This window comes from Anabrus simplex, chromosome 5 (genome assembly GCF_040414725.1).
Source record: "Anabrus simplex isolate iqAnaSimp1 chromosome 5, ASM4041472v1, whole genome shotgun sequence".
Taxonomy (NCBI): Eukaryota; Metazoa; Arthropoda; class Insecta; order Orthoptera; family Tettigoniidae; genus Anabrus; species Anabrus simplex.
The window spans coordinates 274,810,773-274,826,017 of record NC_090269.1 but is presented as its reverse complement, the minus strand read 5'-3'; the positions used below and the strand labels follow the sequence as shown (position 1 = coordinate 274,826,017).

At 41.9% G+C, this 15,245-nt stretch overlaps 1 protein-coding gene across 1 annotated transcript in view; it reads right to left on the bottom strand.

The window, feature by feature from the left end:
* Window positions 1–1,102: 1,102 nt before the first annotated feature.
* The window catches only part of LOC136874833 (neuronal acetylcholine receptor subunit alpha-9), a 48,313-nt gene continuing 34,170 nt past the window's right edge, over window positions 1,103–15,245 (bottom strand). Inside the window, exons 8-9 of the mRNA XM_068227817.1 lie at window positions 6,488–6,642; window positions 1,103–1,246 (exon numbers count right to left, since the gene is read on the bottom strand). Coding sequence (XP_068083918.1) covers window positions 1,103–1,246; window positions 6,488–6,642 — 299 coding nt within the window. The remainder of the gene's footprint in view (window positions 1,247–6,487; window positions 6,643–15,245) is intronic.

The window sequence follows — 15,245 nt, the reverse complement described above, 5'->3', positions numbered from 1 at the left end:
TACCACCACAGGTATCTAGCTAAAGAGGGCAGCACGGTGCTCAAAGATGGCTGCTGTCAAATAGCATTTTTCAAATTATCCGCCACCACATTTCAAAGGTAAGTAGCTAAAGAGGGCAGCACTGTGCTCTATAGATTAAAGATGGCGGATGACAGCTGCACGTGGATTTGTTTATCTCGAGCTAGTGAGGTTAAGTTGGTAGCACTAAGGTTTAGGCCCGCCAAGATGGTAGCACTGCGGATGACAGGTGACGAATTTGCAGCTACTGCGGTAAAGAGGGCAGCACAGTGCTCTGTGGTTTAAAGATGGCGGATGACAGCTGTCAAAAAAGCACGTGGATTTGTTTATCTCGCGCTAGTTAGGTTAAGTTGGTACTACTGAGGTTTAGGCCTGTCAAGATGGCAGTACTGAGGTTAGCGATGCGTTATTGTCTGTCAAAAAGCACGTGGCTGTCAAAAACACGTGGCTTTGTTTACCTCGCGCTAGTTAGGTTAAGTTGGTACTACTGAGGTTTAGGCCCGTCAAGATGGCAGTACTGAGGTTAGCGATGCGTTGTTGTCGATGATAGCTGTCAAAAAGCACGTGGCTTTGTTTACAAATTCAAATTTCCCGCGGGTGGTGGAGGAGACCTCTGGGAGGCCTCTGGCTGTAGTGGTGGTGGAGGAGGCATCTGGGAGGCCTCTGGCTGTGGTGGTGGTGGAGGTGGCCTCTGGGAGCCTGCGGTGGCGGTGGCCGCCGAACCCGCTTATTATACTACTAGAAACTAATGCCGACCTCCAAAAAAGTCTATCACCGGCGACATCATGGAAGATCGTGGAGCTTTTAGGACAATAGTAGCCAAGCACAAATTCGTGGAGAAATCTAAAAAGAAAACTGGTAAGAAACGGTCCACTGAACACAAGATGCAACACAGTGCATTCATGAAGAGATTTTGGGAGGATAAGAATGCGAAAACCATCAGGCCGACGAACAAGTTCAATGGGCATGACGAAATAATAATAATAATAATAATAATAATAATAATAATAATAATAATAATAATAATAATAATAATAATAATAAGTGTTCAGCTATCGGATTGCAGGTGTTTGTAAAGAGGTGCTCAAATACGCATGCCTCGTGTTTGTAGATCTAATGGCAATAAAAACTCATGTGGAACCAGCTCTCTACCGTCTGAGCTACTCAACCCGGCTCTTCCTTCACATTTTCCTGGTGTGTCATCATATGATTTCCTCTTCTCTCCTAACTGAAAAGAACGTTGAAAGAAATAACTGTAAAGAATACCTAAAGCAGCTTTCTCAGGTAGCTTCCAAACTCTCCCGGAACGTTGCCAGCATTGTGTGGATTGGAGGGGGCTGCTTAGAAGTGAACGAGTGCATTTGTTAGTAATTTGAACAGTTTATTTGTCACAGTTTTAGATTTGGAACTTTATGATAAATAAGAAATGGTGTATCTTCCCTAAAGGAGTACAATAGTACACGTACACCCGGTATGACAATGAAAGTGTTTCGAATCTAAAATTGAGGTGTGTTTGTGGGAAACGATGTAAGTGCCAGGGGAACTTCTTTTCCCTTGTTTTCCCTTTTTGTTTTGAAATCTCGATTCAAACAAATAAAGTACTTGATGTTTGGTGCAGCAACTTCGTGGACAAAAATAAAAAGAGAATGGTATCGATGGCTGTGGTCTACCTCGTTGTACAAGGCTATTTTAATACCAAATGTATTAAATTCCTCCGTACAGACCACAGCAATAAGCTACGGATAGAGGCTTCGGCATAATCAGAAAACGAAATTGGAAGTGTAAACCAGTAGCTCTTGAAAAAATCTTGTCAAGTCAGCCAGATTGAAAAATCCCTTCGCAGATCTTAACATGCAACGAGAGGACTTACTTGATATGGGTGCAGTGGCTGATTAGCATACGAGTATCAACACGTCAAAGCTCCAGCTTACAAAACTAACTTCAATAAGAGTGAGTAATGCCACTGCCTTCGTGATGTCCAGGCCGTACTGTAACGAGCGCGGGAAAGCAATCAGCTGATCGTTAGGGGGGAAGTTTAGCACGTGAGTTAGTAGTGTTAAACATAGATTTTCGCAATTTTATTGAAATTTTTAACGATGGCTGCATGTTCACTCAGATATATGTGAGAATGAGTCGTCATCGACTGCATTATTAAGTGGAAAGTCGTTAATTAGTGAAGAAAACTTAGTGTGAGCGTGTATTTTTGTGAAGCTATAGGTTAAGAAGATCGTTCCTCAGTGTTTTAATTTTGTAGTTAATTTGTGTAAAGTTATATTTATAGCGTAAAATTAATTGAGTTTGTGCATTCTGTGTTTTATTATTAACCACGATTGTATATACTTGAATTAAGATGATCAGTGAGGGAAATCACCAAGCCTAAGAGTTGCTGTGTCCCTGGCTGCAAAGCCAATTATAAACAAGGAGAGTACACTCCGGTATTTGTGTTTCCTTCTGATGAAGAACGAGTTAAGTTATGGAAGAAGGCTATTCCCAGGGAGAATTTAATAGTTAATCAAAACACAGTTGTGTGTATCAAGCACTTTCCTGAAAATCACGTCCTGAGAGAAATAAGAGTGTCTCGTCCAGGTCATGAACATGGGTAACATTAGGTAGGTCCTATATTTTTATGTAATCAGACCTATGACTTATCTGAATTCGGTGTATTTTAAAATGCAAGTCTTATTTATGAGTATCACCGAGCTCGATAGCTGCAGTCGCTTAAGTGCGGCCAGTATCCAGTATTCGGGAGACAGTGGGTTCGAACCCCACTGTCGGCAGCCCTGAAGATGGTTTTCCGTGGTTTCCCGTTTTCACGCCAGGCAAATGCTGGGGCTGTACCTTAATTAAGGCCACGGCCGCTTCCTTCCCATTCCTAGACCTTTCCTCTCCCATCGTCGCCGTAAGACCTATGTCGGTGCGACGAAAAGCAAATAGGAAAAAAAAAATTAAAAAATATATATGAGTATCAAACAGCAGTGTGATTTATGTAAATCTTATCTTCTGACAGATTCAGATCTTATATATTAATTACCTCCAGAAGTAAGATATCTGAATTTCCTAAATCGATGGGGCTTAAAGTATCCATCAGACATGTCAATAGAACTTGGAATTGAGGTGTACAAAGTATTTTGTGTGTTAGTGTCAGATACATATAAGATGGTATTTCTAAATTCAGACAATCCTAAGTGTGTCACAAAATCCTTGGGTTTGGAGTCAATGCAGTTGGCAGATTCCCTAGTCATTTGTGACGGCGGGAATAAATTGGAAGACCTGGCCGGACAGTGTATATATATTTGGGTGAATATAGTTTTAAATAACTTTTCCAAAATTCACACCTTGTGTATTCAACAAAGTGTGTCAAAGAGAGCAGACCTACTCCATACTGGTGTAACTTCCTGTAAGAGGTCCAGGAAAGCAGCAGTGTTCATGGAGTGGAAACAGTGAGGTACAGAAATAATTTATATTTGTAATAAATAGTAATGGTAATTGGCTGCATGTTTTCTGTCAGTGTGTATGATGTGAATGTTCCTGTTGCCCAGAAAATGGATAAAATCGCAAGAATATGTCTCAAAGTGTTAGGCTGTACTCACGCAAACGAACGTATATACGAGAGAAATAGAACGTTGCGGAGAAGAATATGCATTGTATGTCAGAATTAACAAATATTTGAGGATAGGTTTTGGTTTTATAAGGTGTTAAGAGTTCTTTAAGTAATTTAAACGAGTGTGTTATTCAAGCGGAGCGTATGCGTATCGCCTTCAAGTCCCCCTCAAAGCGTGACGTCATCAGAGGTACAGTACGGCCTGGACATTACGAAGGCAGTGGTAATGCTATCAATATTCTGACCAATGAAACCCTCAATGAAATTTAAGAATGGGATACATGTTCAAATTTCAAAGAAAGTTACAAAGTGCACGATGTTCACGGCTGGAGAATCTTCCCAAGCTCATTCCTTTAAGTATAATAAGTGGTAAAAAAAACACACAAATACCATCTGTAGATTCTTGATTGTATGCATTAAAAATACCACAGGTTGTTTGTTGTAGTTAAGAAATTTTGGTTGATATGATAAATGAGGTGATTGTTGTTTATAGAAATGAAATAACTGACACTATTTAGAAGACAACTTTATTTAATAATTTTGGTCTCAAATTGAAATGCATTACAGTTTTCCCTCTTTATTGTTGGTTATTTTCATGTACAGTATATGATCCAGGGGAAAATGTTTTAATCGCAGTTAACAATTACATAACATTTAAGACATTTTTATTTTCCTGCAACATTTGTCATTTCGTACTTATACCGTTTCCCACCAACACCCTTCAATTCATTTATCCAGTAACACAGTTAGTCATCTAATAAACAATAGTTGAATGTCTTATTATATTACAAAACGTATGAGAAATGTGACCACGGCCACGAAGAAAACGGTGAAGCTTATACGATCCACCAACACTAGAGTCACCCGCATACAAGTGTCTTCCTGCAACAAAGAAAGGAGGAAATCGGATAAAGTGGAAGTGTGACACTCTCTTCAGTAATACATTGTACAGTCAAACTTAATTAATGAAAATATAATGATGATGGTGAGAGCTGTGATGAAGAAAACTCATATTTGGGAACTTTTATGAATCTTGAAGCGAATGGTAGTTCAGAAAATTTCGAATTAAGATAGGGGAGGATATAGAGACAGCTGAGAATTTGAAATACCGGTATTTGAAGTATTGTTAGCGAATACATACTCAGCACAATATACATTTTTAAAGAAATATTGCGATGTTGATGGAAGGATCCAGCTGGAAGGGGGATACTGATAAGTTATACATCCCGTTGACCAAAGATCTGAGAAAGGGGCTTTAAAGTGTTAGCCTACGTATGGAGCGTTGTCCTGTATTGTGCAGAGACATAGACTCCAAGAAAAGAAGGTTAAAAGCACTGGAGATGTGGATACGGAGGAGAATGGAGGAAAATATAAGGAGCGAACAAAAAGTTTCCGTTCGATGGGTGTACAGTCCTGAATCGGGATGCCAATCAGACAAAATCGCCATGAGCATTGAGGCAATCATCCTACCGACGCACCAGGAGGGCGATTCCTGTGTGGTGAAACAAAGTGCCCTGCTGCGTGAAGAAGTCCGTAACCGCCTGCTGCACATCCTCGTCCGACAGGAAGCGTCCACCCTTGAGGGGACCTAAGGCGTGACAATCGCATGGGGAGATGTCAGGACTCATCCACCGCCCGCTTGTTGTTATACGTATTGGACGAGGCTGGCCTTCCAGATCGACGGCGTCTTATGTCGAAACGTGGCCCACACGGAACTTGGTTGACCATTCCACAACGGTGATTTTCAACAGACACGCTTCCCCATAGACAGTCTTCATTCTTCGATGGATGTCCACCGATGTTTGTCCTTCGGCAGCCAAGAACAGAATAACAGCACGTTGGTCCTCTTTGGACGAATTTGATAATAACGTCGCCATAGTCCACGTGGCCCAATTTAACGCACGCACCTCGGCACGACAAGACTGCGACACTAATCCCCTACATGACCGTGCTATATACCCGCACCAGAGTCGCACTACGTTGCATATTCACTGAAACAATGCCCTCAAATGGAAACTTTTTGCTTCTGTCGAAAACCACTGTTGTGGAATGGTCAACCAAGTTCCGTCTGGGTCGCGTTTCGACACAAGATGCCGGTCGATATGAGAGACCAGCCTCATCCATTACGGACAAGTGGAAAACACTTGATCTACCCTCCAATAGTCCTCATCTCTCCCAATGCGATTATCCCGCCTTCCGTCCCATCTAAAAGACCTTGAAGGGTCGACGCAGCAGGCGGTTACGGACTTCTTCACGCAGTGGGACACTGCGTTTTACCACACGAGGATCTCCAGCCTGGTGCGTCGTTGGGTTGAGCGCCTTAATGCTCATGGTGATTTTGTCTAATTGACATCCCGATTCGGCACTGTACGACCGTCGAACGGAAACTTTTTGATCGCCCCTTATATTTACATTTTTTCTGCCACTGCAGATTGCCATATGTCAAAATATACCATTTATAAAGATATAATAATAAAAATTTATGCTAAATTAATTAATAAATCTATGTCCATCCCTAGTTATTAATAATATAAATTCAGGAGAATTTGTACTGAATTTTGCAAAGCAAGAACAGCCACTTCTTCGTTTAATTGTTTAGAAATAAAAAATAACTTGCAGAAATATAGAAATGTCCTTGGAATAGTTCCACGGCTGCCGGCCATTAAGACAGATATTGCAACTCATAAGACAGTGATGTTTTAGCGGCCTGATATAGCACATAGAATCAGGACAGAAAATGCTGAATAAGAGTATATTATGTAATTTTCACCTCTATATGAAGGAAGTTGTATTTTTTCCTCTCTTGATCATCATCTTCAGTTTCTACTCCTATGTCACCTTCATCTTTCTTGCTTGTACTTTTCTTACCTTGGATGGCAACTTCAACACTTGAAAGAGCCACGAAAGACACATTCTCTCCTTCGGGTACTTTGAACTCGGGGGTTCCACGGCTAATCTCCTGGCCAACACTGCTACGATGAGCGCTCCGGTCGTTAGCAGCAATGAATCACGGTAGAACTGAACTGAGGGAAGGAAAAAGAAGAAACATCGTCTGAGGTTATGTGACTTCGGTATGAGTTTCTTTACTTGACATGGTAGATATAAATTAGAGGTCAGATTATTAAAAATAAATATGAAACCATTGCGGCTCCCACTGCAACAGATCAAAGAAGAAAACGATGTTTTCGAATAACATCAAAGAGAGAGGAAAATTGCCTTGAAATATTTTCAGAAACGCTCTCCCACGTCTCCAAATGTTAGTAATCTACGACTTCCCTGAGAATTATAAAACTTCGTTTGTGCTTGCTTGCTTGCTTGCTTGATGCTTGTTGTTTTAAGGGGCTTAACATCGAAGGTCATCGGCCCAAAACTTCGTTTGTTACTACAGCGGATGCTTTTTTGGGATCACAAATATTGTTATCACTATTCCACGTTAAGAAAAATAGTATTGCTCTTACGGACCTACAAGGAGTGAACACACCCCCTCTGAGACACCCATAATTCCTCGTGATTAAGGAATATTATACTTTATTTGTAATGTACTGTGAAAGGTAGATAAAAACGATGAGGTATTTGCGCCCGTGAGTTCTTGAAATAACTACATAACATTTTCTTTTTTCATAACTAACAAATGTACCCGTGCTTCGCTACGGTACTCTACATTGTATACGGATATTGAAGTAAATTAGTGCACATTAAGTGAATAAGATTTTTAAATTGGGTTTGTCTTGGCTTTATCCGAGAATCAGTATTGTGAAATCCACAGACGTTGTTTCCAGTGAAAGTGTTATTTGCGGAATTGCGATGATAACGGCAAGTCCACTTGTTTACTGCAATTCACAACGAAGTAATTTTCATTTAACGGCAGACCCCATTGCCTAGTGCGCGGCCAAAATCGATTTGTGGAGGTTTCATTACAATGGAAGACCCCAATTCTTACTTTCAGATAGATTACAGTTGAGGAACTTTTATTATATTTGCAAGGACCTTCCTTACTGCCAGTCAAAAGTGAGTTGCGTTCTTATCTTTATAATGGCAGACGCATTTTCTAATGCCAGTCAGCTTCCTGCCAGTCACACCGAGTTGGTGAGATTCCATTATAATAGCAGGCCACTATGCCTATCGTCAGTCACATTTTTGATGGGTCAATTTGTTTATAATGGAAGACACGCTCCCTAGAGTTCTGCTAGTCGAATCGAGAAGGGAATTATGCATTAAAATAGTGCACAAGAGATGGAGGACAACCCCATTCTTATTGCCTGTCAAAGTCGATGTGGGGAGGACTGAAAACAATAGCAGAAGCCCTCCTTCTGACAGTCACTATCGATTTGCAATGTTTTTAATACCAATGGCAGACAAACCCTTTCTAGATTGCTACAAATCGACGTCAATGAAAGAATATAGTCGTCATACGGAAGTATAAGGATGTTAACCATCATTTACAGAATAACTGCTGCTAAACGGTACATCAAATCGAAAAACGGATTGTACGATAAGACGCACTTTCTGGCCATATCTTGGGGTCATCAGCTTCTCCCGTACCAAGTTTCAAATTTCTGAGATTTCTGGAAGTGCCTCATCAATTCACGTCTTTTTTCATTTTTAAATATTTATATATACATCGCTCCACCCCGACTTGCTTTTATATATATAGATGACGGATAAGCATGAGCACGTTGAAAAGTGCAGACTTCCACTTCGAGATTCATATCTCCTAAACGGTTTATGATATTAAGAAACGGTTTGCGCCATCAGACGCCTCATTTATCGCTCTACATGTTTGTTTCTAAATCATATCCTCGTACCTCCCATATTAAGGGGGTAATGTGAGTTCAAATTTTGAATAGAGTGAAATATGGGTACATTTTTAACATTTTACATTACTTTTTGCCTACTTATGTATAAGCTAGAAGCATGAAATTTGGTCCACATATGTCCCTTAACCGTGCCAATGTGCGCACCCAACGTGATGATCCTATCATTCTTATAAGTGTGTCAAACAATGAAATATACTTGTAAAAATCACCAAATTTACGAACAATCCAGAAATACAGCCAAATTTAACGTATAAGGGAGAGAGATACGACAAAATGTCACTGGACCAAAGTTGTAGATCACTCCGAATTGAAGCGACGTTGTGCCATCCGTTTTGTGATACGACTTACCGTTTAGCCAAAAAATAGCTCAAAAGGAATGTCTGCACAGTTATTAAAATTGCCTCCATATTTCGATATCTCTGGGGGTAAAAAGTGAAAAATTTGAACATCTTGGAATTTTCCCGTTGGTTAGGGACCAAAAGCTATAATTTCACCAAATGTCAATTGTCTACCTGGTCTGGCAGGTTGTGCCGCCATCTTGATTTGGGGGGATGGGGGATAAAAATGAGGCAATTCCCGAAAATGTTTAAGCCCACGAAACCTATAGGTTATCGTTTTGGATATACTATACGACTGTGTTCTTACGCTGAGCCCAAAATTTGAGCCCCCCAGCGTGCCCCTTCAGGGAATTTTGAGAATTTCCGATTTTTCTAGGGATCCTGGGGTCATCAGTTTCTCCCGTACCAAGTTTCAAATTTCTGAGATTTCTGGAAGTGCCTCATTAATTCACGTCTTTTTTCATTTTTAAATATTTATATATACATCGCTCCACCCCGACTTGCTTTTATATACACTGACTGACAGAGCAAATGCAACACCAAGAAGGAGTGGTCAGAACTTTATGCCAATTGCAGGGTAGACTGACGTCACTGAGGTATGCTCATGATGTGAAATGCGCCGCTGTGCTGCGCACGTAGCGAACGATAAATGGGACACGGCGTTGGCGAATGGCCCACTTCGTACCGTGATTTCTCAGCCGACAGTCATTGTAGAACGTGTTGTCGTGTGCCACAGGACACGTGTATAGCTAAGAATGCCAGGCCGCCGTCAACGGAGGCATTTCCAGCAGACAGACGACTTTACGAGGGGTATGGTGATCGGGCTGAGAAGGGCAGGTTGGTCGCTTCGTCAAATCGCAGCCGATACCCATAGGGATGTGTCCACGGTGCAGCGCCTGTGGCGAAGATGGTTGGCGCAGGGACATGTGGCACGTGTGAGGGGTCCAGGCGCAGCCCGAGTGACGTCAGCACGCGAGGATCGGCGCATCCGCCGCCAAGCGGTGGCAGCCCCGCACGCCACGTCAACCGCCATTCTTCAGCATGTGCAAGACACCCTGGCTGTTCCAATATCGACCAGAACAATTTCCCGTCGATTGGTTGAAGGAGGCCTGCACTCCCGGCGTCTGCTCAGAAGACTACCATTGACTCCACAGCATAGACGTGCACGCCTGGCATGGTGCCGGGCTAGAGCGACTTGGATGAGGGAATGGCGGAACGTCGTGTTCTCCGATGAGTCACGCTTCTGTTCTGTCAGTGATAGTCACCGCAGACTAGTGTGGCGTCGGCGTGGAGAAAGGTCAAATCCGGCAGTAACTGTGGAGCACCCTACCGCTAGACAACGCGGCATCATGGTTTGGGGCGCTATTGCGTATGATTCCACGTCACCTCTAGTGCGTATTCAAGGCACGTTAAATGCCCACCGCTACGTGCAGCATGTGCCTTCAGGGGCTGCCCAATGCTCTGTTTCAGCAGGATAATGCCCGCCCACACGCTGCTCGCATCTCCCAACAGGCTCTACGAGGTGTACAGATGCTTCCGTGGCCAGCGTACTCTCCGGATATCTCACCAATCGAACACGTGTGGGATCTCATTGGACGCCGTTTGCAAACTCTGCCCCAGCCTCGTACGGACGACCAACTGTGGCAAATGGTTGACAGAGAATGGAGAACCATCCCTCAGGACACCATCCGCACTCTTATTGACTCTGCACCTCGACGTGTTTCTGCGTGCATCGCCGCTCGCGGTGGTCCTACATCCTACTGAGTCGATGCCGTGCTCATTGTGTAACCTGCATATCGGTTTGAAATAAACATCAATTATTCGTCCGTGCCATCTCTGTTTTTTCCCCAACTTTCATCCCTTTCGAACCACTCCTTCTTGGTGTTGCATTTCCTCTGTCAGTCAGTGTATATAGATGACGGATAAGCATGAGCACTTTGAAAAGTGCAGACTTCCACTTCGAGATTCCTATCTCCTAAACGATTTATGATATTAAGAAACGGTTTGCGCCATCAGACGCCTCATTTATCGCTCTACATGTTTGTTTCTAAACCATATCCTCGTACCTCCCATATTAAGGGGGTAATGTGAGTTCAAATTTTGAATAGGGTGAAATTAGGGTACATTTTTAACATTTTACATTACTTTTTGTCTACTTATGTATAAGCTAGAAGCATGAAATTTGGTCCACATATGTCCCTTAATCGTGCCAATGTGCGCACCCAACGTAATGATCCTATCATTCTTATAAGTGTGTCAAACAATGAAATATACTTGTAAAAATCACAAAATTTACGAACAATCCAGAAATACGGCCAAATTTAGCGTATAACGGAGAGAGATACGACAAAATGTCACTGGACCAAAGTTGTAGATCACCCCGAATTGAAGAGACGTTGTGCCATCCGTTTTGTGATACGACTTACCGTTTAGCCAAAAAATAGCTCAAAAGGAATGTCTGCACAGTCATTAAAATTGCCTCCATATTTCGATATCTTTGGGGGTAAAAAGTGAAAAATTTGAACATCTTGGAATTTTCTCGTCGGTTAGGGACCAAAAGCTATAATTTCACCAAATTTCAATTGTCTACCTCGTCTGGCAGTTTGTGCCGCCATCTTGATTTGGGGGGATGGGGGATAAAAATGAGGAAATTCCCGAAAATTTTAAGCCCACGAAACCTATAGGTTATCGTTTTGGATATACTATACGACTGTGTTCTTATGCTGAGCTCAAAATTTGAGTCCCGCAGCGTGCCCCCTTCAGGGAATTTTGAGAATTTCCGATTTTTCTAGGGATCCTGGGGTCATCAGTTTCTCCCGTACCAAGTTTCAAATTTCTGAGATTTCTGGAAGTGCCTCATTAATTCACGTCTTTTTTCATTTTTAAATATGTATATATACATCGCTCCACCCCGACTTGCTTTTATATATATAGATGAAGAATAAGCATGAGCACTTTGAAAAGTGCAGACTTCCACTTCGAGATTCATATCTCCTAAACGGTTTATGATATTAAGAAACGGTTTGCGCCATCAGACGCCTCATTTATCGCTCTATATGTTTGTTTCTAAACCATATCCTCGTACCTCCCATATTAAGGGGGTAATGTGAGTTCAAATTTTGAATAGGGTGAAATTTGGGTACATTTTTAACATTTTACAATACTTTTTGCCTACTTATGTATAAGCTAGAAGCATGAAATTTGGTCCACATATGTCCCTTAATCGTGCCAATGTGCGCACCCAACGTGATGATCCTATCATTCTTATAAATGTGTCAAACAATGAAATATACTTGTAAAAATCACCAAATTTACGAACAATCCAGAAATACGGCCAAATTTAACGTATAAGGGAGAGAGATACGACAAAATGTCACTGGACCAAAGTTGTAGATCACTCCGAACTGAAGCGACGCTGTGCCATCCGTTTTGTGATACGACTTACCGTTTAGCCGAAAAATAGCTCAAAAGGAATGTCTGCACAGTCATTAAAATTGCCTCCATATTTCGATATCTTTGGGGGTAAAAAGTGAAAAATTTGAACATCTTGGAAATTTCTAGTCGGTTAGGGACCAAAAGCTATAATTTCACCAAATGTAAATTGTCTACCTCGTCTGGCAGTTTGTGCCGCCATCTTGTTTGGGGGGATGGGGGATAAAAGTGAGGAAATTCCCGAAAATTTTTAAGCCCACGAAACCTATAGGTTATCATTTTGGATATACTATACGACTGTGTTCTTATGCTGAGCCCAAAATTTGAGGCCCCACCAGCGTGCCCCCTTCAGGGAATTTTGAGAATTTCCGATTTTTCTAGGGATCCTGGGGTCATCAGTTTCTCCCGTACCAAGTTTCAAATTTCTGAGATTTCTGGAAGTGCCTCATTAATTCACGTCTTTTTTTCATTTTTAAATATTTATACATCGCTCCAGACCGACTTGCTTTTATATATATAGAATACATTCGTAGAAGGGGGGGGGGGAGCAGAATTGCAGGAACAGCCATCGCTTCGTTGCCTTCCTTCATTTTCCTTCTTCTGTGTTGGTCTGGTACAAGCCTCGTATAGTTCCTCTCTCTGTGAATCGCCGACAGCTCACTTCTCTAGTGAAGTCATCTGCAGTATTTATTTGTTGCATGTATGTTTTTAGGCTTTAAACCAGTGTGTACTTGTCTTGTGTTGAGTGGGAGTTGGTTGTTTATTGCATAGAATTTGTGTGTGTTCTACTATTTTCGTACTGTACAGAAGTTCTTACTGAATATTTTGGTGTTGTGGTGTGCAGCGATACGTCATGGTATAACATCTTTTACTGACAGAAAGATTTGCCGTGTGTTTTATTCGTGCTTAGTTTTGTTATTAAGCAGTTCTTTCTTAAGCGCATTTTAATTTTAGCTCTTTTTTACGACCGCATTTAATTTTTACTATTGTACGATACGACAGCACAGTAGTAGCCCGCGTTGCCTGGGAAAATTTATTAAATGCAATTAAATGCATCTCTCAACCCTCGAGGCCATAACAAATATTATTTTTCTACTTTCTGCCCCAATTTTCCTTGTAGCTCAGTGCTAAGGATTTTTATGTGCCGTAGTGTACCTCTGGTTCCGTACAAACCAAAAATAGCCCATGTAAACCCCCCGCCCCCTTTAGTTCATAAAGGAATTTGTAGCTTAGTTTCTTCCGCTTTTTATCTTGAACTTTCTTTCTTAATCTGCTTACCCTTCAGGGTTGGCTTTTCCCTCGGACTCAGCGAAGGATCCCACCTTTACCGCCTCAAGGGCAGTGTCCTGGAGTTTCAGACTCTGGGTCGGGGATACAACTGGGGAGGATGACCAGTACCTCGCCCAGGTGGCCTTACCTACCATGCTGAACAGGGGCTTTGCGGGGGGATGGAAAGATTGGAAGGGATAGACAAGGAAGAGGGAAGGAAGCGACCGTGGCCTTAAGTTAGGTAGCATCCCGGCATTTGCCTGGAGAAGTTGGAAACCACGGAAAACCACTTCCAGGATGGATGGGGTGGGAATCGAGCCCTCCTCTACTCAGTTGGCCTCCCGAGGCTGAGTGGACCCCGTTCCAGCCCTCATATCACTCTTCAAATTTCGTGGCAGAGCCGGGAATCGAACCCGAGCCTCCGGGGGTGGCAGCTAATCACAATAACCACATTCTAGGGTCTGACATGAAGAAGAACCAAACTGATATCGGCAACTGGGAGGATGAAGCGTCTGGTCAGCCGATGTGGCGACTTGTAGTCCACGACCTCGCAAACTGATAGCGACTTGCTCGGTACAATACTATTTTTATTTTTTTGCTAGTGGTTTTACCTCGCACCGACACAGATTGGTCTTATGATGACGATGGGATAGGAAAGACCTAGGAGGTGGAAGGAAGTGGCCGTGGCCTCAATTAATGTACAGCCCAGCATTTGCCTGGTGTGAAAATGCAACACCACGGAAAACAATTTTCAGGGCTGCCGACACTGGGATTCGAACCCACTATCTCCCAGATGCAAACTCACAGCCACGCGCCTCTAACCGCACGGCAACTCGCCCGGTACAATACTATTTAAATATTTGTATGCATGTAAGAATGTGTTATTATACTGCACCTCTGTTGGGTTGTTCATGTATCTATAGAGGGTGTTTAATACTCATTAGCCCTGTTTATTAATGCCGGGTTGGGATGAGGTGAAATGAATTTATATGATACGTTTTACGGCCGGACGTCTTTCTCAGCCTCAGTTGCGGAGGTAATGATGATGAAATGAATGATGACTGTGACCTATGAATTGGAACTATCCCGGCTTTTGCCTAGAAGTGAAAGTGGGAAACCACCGTTCTCAGGGCAGGCTAGGGTGGAGTTCAAACCCAATGCAGAGCTTGGCTAAATAGCCGTAAGGCATTAATATGCGCGCTCACTCCACTCAGTCAACTTCCATCAGCTCATCCTAGAGTGAACTTTAATGTGAACATTATGAATTTACGGACAAGACAAACATATTATTGCAAGCTCTAGAACAGTGAACCACAAACATTCTCCAGTAGTTAGAATGTGTCATCCTTTTAACAAAATTGCTGCATGTAATCAGAGAATGGACTTTACAATGGCTCTTCGAGACTTCATGTATCATGTGGAAACTGTATAGTTTCAGATAACATCCTCTGAGCTAAAATAAAATATTGTATCAGTATTTAGAAGTTAGTGTAAATGAAAAACGGGCATGACAGGTTTTTGTTAAAATAATATGTTAGAAAAATTCTGTATAATAATATAAATATTTATACTAAATATGCTGGTGCAAATAACAAGCGTACTAAATTTGTTATATTATTTATCACGTTTATTTTTCAATGTTTTAAATACTAGGCCTACTCTCTTGTCATCTATTCTCAAATTCTGTTATTGATAATGTGCATTATGTTGTGCAAAATCCACCTGTAAATGGAGTCTGTATCTGTTGATGGTATATGATTTAATAAATAA